The sequence below is a fragment of the Heptranchias perlo genome, chromosome 3 (genome assembly GCF_035084215.1).
Source record: "Heptranchias perlo isolate sHepPer1 chromosome 3, sHepPer1.hap1, whole genome shotgun sequence".
Taxonomy (NCBI): Eukaryota; Metazoa; Chordata; class Chondrichthyes; order Hexanchiformes; family Hexanchidae; genus Heptranchias; species Heptranchias perlo.
The window spans coordinates 30,945,919-30,956,983 of NC_090327.1; the positions used below are offsets into that span (position 1 = coordinate 30,945,919).

Sequence of the window (11,065 nt, forward strand, 5' to 3'; positions counted from 1 at the left end):
ATCCACACTCGTACAAGTGACTGTTAATTCTGTCCCAGATTATCGTTTCCAAAAGTTTCCCCATTACCGAGGTTAAACTGATTGGCCTATATTTGCTGGCTGTATCTTTACACCCTTTTTTGAAACAGGGTGTAACATTCACAATTTTCCAGTCCTCTGGCACCACCCCCGTATCTAAGGATGTCTGGAAGATTATGGCCAATACCTCCGCAATTTCCCCCCTTACTTCCCTAAGCATCCTAGGGTGCATCGCTTCCGGACCAGGTGACTTATCTATTTTAAGTACAGCTAGCCTTTATAGTACCTCTTCTTTATCAAATTTTAGCCCATCCAGTATCTTAACCAAATCTTCATTTACCGAGACTCTGGCAGCATCTTCTTCCTTGGTAAAGACTGATGCAATGCACTCATTTAATACCTCAGCCATGCCCACTGCCTCCATGAGTAGATCTCCTTTATGAGAGATATTTATGAGATCTCCTGGATGCATTTAAAGGGAAACTAGATAAGCTAGATAAGCACATGAGGGAGAAATGAATAGAGGGGTATTCTGATAGGGTTGGATACAGAGGGGTGGGAGGAGGGTCGTGGGGAGCATAAACACTGGAATGGACCAGTTGGGCCGAATGACCTGGTTCCGTGCTGTAGACTCGATGTAACTTAATCTAACACTATGTAACCCCTACGTTTCACTATTCATCCATATTCTTGAAGTCAATGGAAAAGAAAATTGGGCAAGGTGTAAAACAAGCTGCTGATTTGCTATCACCTATTTTTCGTCCATCAATAGAAGATAAAATTTTTCCCAGGGAATGCTGCATTGTTGGGGATGTTGCCTTTCAAGGGAAAAATTGAACTAAGTCCTGCCTGCCTGTTCAGGTTGATGTAAAAGATCGCATAGCATGATTTGAAGGGCAGGGAGTTGTCCTGACCAATATTCCTCCCTCAACCCAAAACTAGTTATTCATCTCCTTTGCATTTCCTGGGACCTTGCTGTGTGTAAATTTGCTGCTGCATTTGCTTACATAACAACAGTGACTGCACTTCAAAGACGTCTTGAGGATGTGACATGGCGCTTCTACCAAATGCAAGTTCTTTCTAACCGGCATTTGGAATGGGTTTCTAAGCAACAACAATAACTACAACTTGCATTTATATAGTGCCTTTAACGTAGTAATGTAGTAGAGGTAATTCATTCAAGAACCATTTTTCTAAATAGATGAGCTAAATTGGGCAGAATGGCCTTCCTCATCTTATTTATCTGGTGAATGATCACTGATGCCATGTTCTGTACACAGTTGGCTCTTTGAAGGAATCGGGAGACAGAAGGCAGAAGAGTTGCTGCAGCTTTCCAGCAACAGAATAGGCTCCTTCTTGATAAGGCAAAGTGAAAGTCAAAAAGGTAGGTTCATACCTGTTCTATTGTACATGAAGAACATATGCACAGAATCATTAAAAGCGAAAACAGAGAAATAGGTCAATTCAGCCCATCAAGTTTGTGCTGGTGTTTTTCACCATTTGACTCACCTAGTCCGATTTCACGCTTCTGCTCGATCCCCCTATCTTTTAATATTCCTCTTTTCAAGTAACCATCTAGTTCATTTTAAAAGAAATTGTGAATTCTGATTCAAGTATGGTTTGTGGCGGGTAATTCCACATTCTAACCACTCTCTGGCTAAAGATTTTTTTCTAACCTCAGCTTATTTTGATAACCTTAAGTTTTGCTGCCTTATTATCAATGCTCATCAATGGAAGCAATCTATCACTATTTATCCTATCATATTCCTTTATAATCTTGTAGATCTCTATCAGATCACCCCTTAACTTCTCAAGTCTCTCTTTATAACTGTAACCCCTCATCCCTGGTAACACCCTAGTGAATTTATGCTGCACCTTTTCCATTGCTTTTATTATCCTTCCCAAAACTGCACAGAATATTCCAACTGCAGCCGAAGATCTTGTACAAGTTCAACATTACCTCCTTGCATTGTACTCATACCTCTAGATACAAAGCCAAGGATTCGGTTTTGCCTTTTTGTGGTCTTATCCAATTGTGCTACCATTTTTAATGATGTGTAATTGCACGCTAAGCTTCCTTTGTTTCTATACTCTTTGTTTCTATACTCTTCCTATTTAAGCTGCATTACATTTTCCTAGTCCTGCTTCCAAAATGCACAATTTTCTACATTAAACTATATCTGCCACCTCTCTGCCCATTCACTAAACCTCAATACATTCTCTAGCAGTCTTTCACAATCTTTCGTTAAAATTTCCATAGCCCCCATTTTGGTACCAGCAAGTTTTGATATGATTCCTTCAGTTCCTAAATCCACATAATTTATGTATATAAGGATTGATTCTGTGATCTGTGCTCCCAATCTAGATGCAATGTTCAGAGGCAGCATATTTCAGGATATTGTCGGTACACAGTCCAAGATTTTCTAACTATTAAAAATGAATTGAAAAAATATGCATTATTGCCTGCCTTAAAATAAGGCAAGCAAGAATTCAGTAAATTTCCCTTCTACGTTTTTCTTTTTGGGTGGATGAGCTAAGATGGGCTGAATGGGCTTCCTCATCCGTGATCTAATGCATTTACTAGCCAGAACAAAAAAGACAAAGATAAGTATGGATGTTTGAGGCCATTTGGCCCATTTAGCTGATTCTTCCATAGAAATCTATGAATCCCATCACAATGCCTAACTGCCTCTTGAATGATTCCTGAGTTTTTGTTCTCACAATCCTACCTAGAAGACTATTCTAGGTATTAATCGCTATTTGCTTGAAAAAGTGCTTCCTCGTATCAGTTCTGAATTTACCTTTTAACCAGTTTATACCTCTGCTGCCTTGTTGAGGTTTACATTAAAATAGTCCTCTATTACCAGGTATCAGCCTCATGGTACCTCTCTAAATCCCCTCCAAAGCTTGGCCATTTCCCTTCTGTCTTGGTGGCCAGAACTAAATGCAGTACCCAAAGTGTGGCCTGTTCAGAGCACTATACAGTTTCAGAATGAAGACCTGAGACTTGTATGGCATGGATTTGCAAAGTAGCTCAAAAGCACTTTTTATTTAGTTGGAATCATAGAATAAAACAGCACAGAAGGAGGCCATTCAGCCAATCATGCCTGTGCCAGCTCTTTGAAAGAGCTATCCAATTAGTCCCATTCCCCTGTCCTTTCCCCATAGCCCCCTAATTTCTTCCCCTTCAAGTATTTATCCAATTCTCTTTTCAAAGTCATTACTGAATCTGCTTCTGTCACTCTTTCAGGCAGTGCATTCAAGATCTTAACAACTCGTAACAAAATTTCTCCTCATCTCGCCTCTGGTTCTTTTGCCAATTACCATAAATCTGTGTCCTCTGGTTACCAACCCTTCTGCCACTGGAAACAGTTTCTCTTCATTTACTCTCAGAACCCTTCATGATTTTGAACGCCTCTATTAAATCTCCCCTTAACCTTCTCTGCTCTCATGAGAACAATCCCAGCTTCTCTAATCTTTCTAGTCAACTGAAGTCCCGCATCCCTGGTACCATTATAATAAATCTCCTCTGCACTCTTTCTAAAGCTTTGACATTGGACAGGATACTCCAGCTAAGGCCTAACCAGTGATGTATAAAGGTTTAGCATAACTTCCTTGCTTTTGTACTCTATGCCCCTGTTTATAAAGCCAAGGATGCTTTTTTAACATCCTTATCAACTTGTCTTGCTACCTTCAAAGATTTGTGTACGTACATCCCCAGGTCTTTCTGTTCCTGCATCCTCTTCAAAATTGTACCATTTAGTTTATATTGCCTCTCCTGATTCTGCATACCAAAATGTATTACTTTGCACATCTGCGTTAAATTGCATCTGCCATGTGTCTGCCCCTTTCACCAGTCTGTCTATGTCCTCCTGAAGTCTGTTACTATCCTCCCCGCATTTTACTACATTTCCAAATTTCATGTCACCTGCAAGTTTTGAAATTATGTCCTGTATACCCAAGTCCAGGTCGTTAATAAATATAAAAAGGAGCAATGGAACGAAAAGTCCCCCTGCGGGACACCAGTGTATACTTTCCTCCAGTCTGAAAAACAATCGTTCACCACTATTCTCTGATTTCTATCCCTTAGCCAATTTTGTATCCACGCTGCCACTGGCTCTTTAATCCCATGGGCTTTAATTTTGCTAATGAGTCTATTATGAGGTACTTCATCAAACACTTTTTGAAAGTCCATACACTCAACATCAACCGCACTATAATCATCAACCCCCTCCGTTACTTCATCAAAGAACTCAATCAAGTTAGTCAAACACAATTTGCCTTTAACAAATCCATGCTGGCAGTCATTTCTTCACCCATATTTTTCTAAATGACAATTAATTTTGTCTCGGTCTATTGTCTCTAAAAGTTTCCTCACCACCTACGTTAGGCTGACTGACCTGTAGTTGTCGAGTTTATCCCTCTCCGCTTTTTTGAACAGGGATGTAACATTTGCGATCTTCCAGCCCTCTGGCACCACTCCTGTACCTAAGGAGGATTGGAAGATTGTGGCCAGAGCCTCCGCAATCTCCACTCTTACTTCTCTCAGCAACCTAGTATGCACCCCATCTGGACCGGGTGACATTTCTACTTTGAGTGCTGCCAACCTTTTAAGTATCTCCTCTTTATCTATTTTTATCCTATCCAATTTCTCTACTACCTCCTCCTTTAATGTGACATTGACAGCACCCTGTTCTTTAGTGAAGAAAGATGCAATGTATTCATTTAGTATCTTAGCCATGCCCTCTGCCTCCATTAGAAGATCTCCTTTTGGTCCCCAATTGGCCCCACCCTTCCTTTGACTACCATTTTACTATTTAGATGTTTATAAAAGACTTTTGGTTTCCCCTTTATGTTCCCCGCTAATCTATTCTCATACACTCTCTTTGCCCCTCTTATTTCCTTTCTCAGTTCTCCTCTGTACTTTCCTTTTAAGCTTGCTTCTCTACTGTATTATGCGCCTGACATTTATCATAAGCTTCCTTTGTCTGTTTCATTTTAATCTCTATCTTTAGTCATCCAGGGAGTTCAGGCTTTGGGTGCCCTTCCTTTCCTCTCATGGGAATGTGTCTAGCCTGTACCCAAACTATCTTCTCTTCGAAGGCCTCCCATTGCCCATTTACTGTTCTACCTGCCAATCTTTGATTTCAAACCACCTGGGCCAGATCACCTTTCAACTCACTGAAATTAGTATTTTCAAGTTTGATTTTTGATCATGTATTTTTTGACATATTTTGATAATGTAGATCACATTTTGCTATACCCAGCACCTGTGTTTAAATACAAACCACTGTTTGTTTATGATCATTAGGAAAATAGATTTTTTTTAAGAGGTGGAACTGTTTGTACATGTAGGTTCCCCCTCCTCCACATTGGAAATTTTAATCCTGCTTCCTGGCATTACCAACACTGGTCTGTGATTAGATAGCTGTTTCTAATCTTTCTCATTTACTGGGACAGTCATCATTTTGTTTTGCCAAATGAAACTAACCTCTTTCTCACTGTGAACTCTGTATTGGTTCTTTTCAATGGTTTTCCACTGCATGCCACTGATTCAGGTTGTCACCATGACTCTCTCACTTTTAGCTAAGGTTGTGAGCTCGAGCCCCACACTGGGACATGAGCAACATATTCTAGGACAGGACTTCAACCCAGTAGTGAGGAAGTACAGCATTGATGGACAGGCAGTCCTTTGGATGAGATGTTAAACTGAGGTGCAATCTGCCTAGTTAGGTAGATGTTGATAATCCTATGGCACAAGTGAACTAAGAAAAGGGAACCCTAGCCAACACTATTCCCTCAGTCAATACCTCCAAGAAACAGATGCATCTCATTGACGTTTGTAGGACGTTGCTGGTACAGAATGCCTTTCATGTTTGTTTACGTAACACTTCAAGAGTAATTCACTATGCTAATTGTTTAGATGTTAAGGACTGTATAAATCCAAGTATTCCTTCAAAAAGAAACCCTCGCATTTGTTCTGGTCTTAATAATTCTGTACTTACACTGCTGTATTTGATGTCTGAGGGAAGCTGCATTTGTTTTGAGCCAAGGTGTGTTCATTTATCTTTTATGGTTAAAAGGTTTGTGTCTGAGGCTCAACACATCCCCATCATGATTCAGTGGATAAATAAACTGCCCAGTTGCATCCTGAGTCACACAGATCAAGAAGGTCATAGTTTTAGTTCCTGGTTTGTGATCAGGTAGCTGTTCTCCACCTGGGCATTATGGCTGGCCTCAACGTCAATGGGCTATAGTGGAAGAATAAAAAAAGGCCAGGGTGACCACTCCTGTTGCAAAATGCACTAGTGTGAACACCTGAGGATGGAATTTCTTCTTTCCTTAATTTTACTGAAAAGGGCAACATGATTTCCCATTTTGTAGTAATGTCAATTTAATTTTTTCAGTAAAATTATTGACAGGAGAACTTTTATCTCCCAGGTAAGGACACATTTGGCTGTGAGTGCGATGACCTTTGTGGTCAAAGACCCTACTCACACTCAGACCCCAAATTTTTAAGGGTTGGGGGGAGGGGCTCTTTCTATTTCCTGCCATAACTTCAGAAGGAGATCAGCAGAATCCCCAGTGAGACGGCTGAAAATTGCCATCTACGCTGTTTCTCCAGATATTCCACCAGTCTCCCACTGAAGTTAGGGTAGTAGATTGGGAAAGCTCCCACAGAAATTCAGGGCTTCAATGAACAGCTACATGACAAAGTACTGGATCACTGCTGGAGTTAGCCTTCAGGAGAGGATGAACAAGGAGAGAATCTGCCATACATACATCTCATCAAACTTTGAACCACCTCTTAGTCTCTCATACCGGCAGCACTATATCCCAACCCTGCTCCCTCTCCCACTGGTTAAGGGTGCAGCCTCAACCTTCATGTACAGTACTCCCTAACTATACATTCACATCTGTTATCTGCCTATGTATATGTGAAGGTCTTCAAACTCATATGTATAATGAATACATACAAGTGACAGTGTGACTTTATATTTAGCATGGCTTAAACAGGTATGTAAACCTTACAAATTATTTGGTGATTATGTGCTCATTCTTGCAGGTACATATTGTCTATCTGTCAGACACTACAGTGATATACCTCACAGATATGTAAAGCACTATCGGATCTTCCGTTTGCCAAATAAATGGTATTATATCCAAGAACGCCTCACCTTCCAGTGTCTAGAAGATCTGGTAAACCACTATAGCGGTTAGTATCACAATAACTTCCATTACAGCTCTCCAAAGATCTGTGTTGCAGCTTTGAAATTGAGTTCACTGGGTGCCACGTTAATTAACTCATTGCCCTTCCAAAATTACTCTGGGGCCAGATTTCAAATCCAAACCAGAGATGAACATCTCTTCTACATTTTAATCCAATTTCTGGTAGGTGTCGCACAAAAGTACTAAAATGTCCAGAATTGAGGCCGCAAAGATGGCTGATGCAAGAATTAGAAATGTCACACTGCTCTGTTAGGGGATGCTGTTGTATGTTTTATGCGCACAGCAAGGTCCCACAAACAACAATGAGATAAATGACCAGATAATCTGTTTTTAGTGATGTTGGTTGTGGGATAAATATTGGCAAGGACATCAAGGAGAACTCCCGGGCTCTTTTTCGAAATAGTGCCATGGGATCTTTTACATCCACCTGAGAGGGCAGACAGGGCCTTGGTTTAATGTTTCATCTGAAAGACGTCTCATCTGAAAGACGGCACCTCTGACAATGCAGCACTATCTCAATACTGAGCTGAAGTGTCAACCTGTATTATGTGACCAAGTCTCTGGATTGGGCCTTGAATCCACCATCTTCTGACTCAAAGGCTAGAGTTTTACCACTGAGCTCACACCTTTGAGAGGTTTGATGGCTCCGGCATGGAATTCTCCTTTTAGTTCGTGAAATATTGATTGCACCGAACAATTGTATATCATACAGTCAGAAGATTGTGGGCTCAAGCCCTATTCCAGGGGTTGGAGCTCACAATCTGAGCAGACAGTTTGGGTGCAGTACTCAGAGAGTGCTGCATTGTCAGAGGTTTGTCCTTTGGATTAGACGTTAAGCTGAGGCGCCGGCTACCTGCTCTACTGGGATTTTTCGAGGAAGAACAGGGATTTCGGTGTTGCTGGTGCTCTTGGTTGAGGGTGTTTGTATGGACGGGGGGAATAATGTCCGATAATTTTCCCTCCCTCTCTTTGCAAAAGTGTTTGACCTCTGTTTTCCTTCTTTGCCTGATGACATGACTGTCACTGGGAATTGGAAAACAATCAGCTCAGTGCTTGTCTGTGGTGAAACAACTAATGAGGTCCTAGGTTACAGCTCTCCAAAGATCTGTGTTGCAGCTTTGAAATTGAGTTCACTGGGTGCCACGTTAATTAACTCATTGCCCTTCCAAAATTACTCTGGGGCCAGATTTCAAATCCAAACCAGAGATGAACATCTCTTCTACATTTTAATCCAATTTCTGGTAGGTGTCGCACAAAAGTACTAAAATGTCCAGAATTGAGGCCGCAAAGATGGCTGATGCAAGAATTAGAAATGTCACACTGCTCTGTTAGGGGATGCTGTTGTATGTTTTATGCGCACAGCAAGGTCCCACAAACAACAATGAGATAAATGACCAGATAATCTGTTTTTAGTGATGTTGGTTGTGGGATAAATATTGGCAAGGACATCAAGGAGAACTCCCGGGCTCTTTTTCGAAATAGTGCCATGGGATCTTTTACATCCACCTGAGAGGGCAGACAGGGCCTTGGTTTAATGTTTCATCTGAAAGACGTCTCATCTGAAAGACGGCACCTCTGACAATGCAGCACTATCTCAATACTGAGCTGAAGTGTCAACCTGTATTATGTGACCAAGTCTCTGGATTGGGCCTTGAATCCACCATCTTCTGACTCAAAGGCTAGAGTTTTACCACTGAGCTCACACCTTTGAGAGGTTTGATGGCTCCGGCATGGAATTCTCCTTTTAGTTCGTGAAATATTGATTGCACCGAACAATTGTATATCATACAGTCAGAAGATTGTGGGCTCAAGCCCTATTCCAGGGGTTGGAGCTCACAATCTGAGCAGACAGTTTGGGTGCAGTACTCAGAGAGTGCTGCATTGTCAGAGGTTTGTCCTTTGGATTAGACGTTAAGCTGAGGCGCCGGCTACCTGCTCTACTGGGATTTTTCGAGGAAGAACAGGGATTTCGGTGTTGCTGGTGCTCTTGGTTGAGGGTGTTTGTATGGACGGGGGGAATAATGTCCGATAATTTTCCCTCCCTCTCTTTGCAAAAGTGTTTGACCTCTGTTTTCCTTCTTTGCCTGATGACATGACTGTCACTGGGAATTGGAAAACAATCAGCTCAGTGCTTGTCTGTGGTGAAACAACTAATGAGGTCCTAGGTTACAGCAGCAGAAGGGTAGAGTTCAAATCAAAAGTTGTTGTATTGTCACTGTATAAAGTGATGATCAGACCTTACTTGGAGTACAGTATGCGTTTCTAGTTATCCAATCATAGGAAGGATGTTAGTGACCATGAGAGATAGAAGCCTATTGCCCTAGACATGGTGGACCGAATAGCCTCCCGCTGTGCGGTAAAGCTAAGCAGGATAAATAATAGCAGATATCAGGACTTAAAATTCAATAGTTAAGGAATTGGGCACGCTTTCTTTGGAAACATTGGCTCCAAAAATCTGTTAACATTCCAGGAGATTCAGGGCACGTTCAGGGCGGGCGGATATTTGGACCAGCGGAAATTGGGGCGGGGCTCAGTTACGCCAGGTCTCTGCCCAGGAGACTGCTGGCTGGCCACTTTCACAGGGATCCAGGCAGGTGGAACTTCTGTCTGCTCCAACATGCGCCGTGATATCAGACGAGGTGGGGCCAAGCGAAGGGCTTTCCCACATCAGGAATGTCTTAGGGTTCTGCTTCCCTCCAATCTGGACATGGAGAAGAATCTGGGAAACAGATTATGGGTGGAATCCTGGATGAGAGACCTCTAAAACTTGCTGGCTTTGAAAGTAATAAGGGCTCCATTATAAAGAGGGCCAATTGGTCAAAAGCTAAAAGAAACCTTCCAAGTCGATGGCACCAGCTGACCTCCATGAAGCTTGCTAGTGCCACATTTTCTGCCTCCCTCCCCCCAGTGGGCACTTACACTGGTGCAGGTGCCCTCTGACATGAGATGATCCTACCCTGACCATGGATACTCTGGAAGAGTCAGAAGCAGACCCTAGTGTCTCCTGTTCCACCGTACTTACGCCAGCAGAGTGGGACTGAGGATTTTCGAGGTCATCTAATTATGGGCACGAACCATGGGTCCCGGCACAAAGTCTTATTGTCTCATTATTTATTAGAGCTGATGCACCAAATTTATCTTATTTCAGAGGTAGTAGATGGTCTGTGCTGTTTGCTGACCCACCCTTGCCTTGCTCAGCTCAGCATGGATCGTCCTCCTGAGCAGCCTGTTGTCCTTCGTCAGAACCACTTCAGCTGGAGGAACGTGAACAGGTAACCGGTTTAAAACATTCTATAGCTCCTCTTCAGCAGAACCCCAGGAATCCTGGATATTCATTGGGCCAAATGCTCTATTCCAGCAGAGATCATGACATTAACTCCATTTACCCCATTTTGAAAAAGAGCCGGCCTGAAATCAGACTAAACTGTGGTATCTTGCAACATACATCCTCCTTTACATGTAATCCAAAAAACTCTGATTCCAGCTTTCATTCCGAACATTTATTTTCTTCTGAACTTCAACTCTGTAAAAGTCCAAGTATGTCCACAAATTTGAAATCTTGCTCCAATGCTTAGCAACGCTCTCTCAGTATTGGATAGGATACAAGAAAAGCCCTTGACTTAATACGCAATCCTTCCCCAACCGTTAGCTACTGGCCTCTCTTGCACTCTCATTATGGCAATCTATGCAGAAAGCTGACAGGTAAGGGGACTGAAAAAATGTCCTCTTTTGGAAGATAATGCACACCACTGCCACAGATATTCTATACAGTGTTAAGCCCCACTTGCCCATCACCCCATTCTCACAACCTCCACTG

At 42.1% G+C, this 11,065-nt stretch overlaps 2 protein-coding genes across 3 annotated transcripts in view; one reads left to right on the forward strand and one right to left on the reverse strand.

Moving 5' to 3' along the window:
• Positions 1 to 11,065, reverse strand: part of tg (thyroglobulin) — a 419,486-nt gene that overhangs the window by 196,504 nt on the left and 211,917 nt on the right. The window lies entirely within an intron of this gene.
• LOC137311496 (src-like-adapter) overlaps positions 1 to 11,065 on the forward strand; it is a 50,834-nt gene that overhangs the window by 36,869 nt on the left and 2,900 nt on the right. Inside the window, exons 5-7 of one of the 2 annotated variants that reach the window (XM_067978662.1) lie at positions 1,299 to 1,402; positions 7,085 to 7,234; positions 10,397 to 10,520. In XM_067978662.1, coding sequence (XP_067834763.1) covers positions 1,299 to 1,402; positions 7,085 to 7,234; positions 10,397 to 10,520 — 378 coding nt within the window. The remainder of the gene's footprint in view (positions 1 to 1,298; positions 1,403 to 7,084; positions 7,235 to 10,396; positions 10,521 to 11,065) is intronic. The other variant, XM_067978663.1, reaches the window with a different exon arrangement.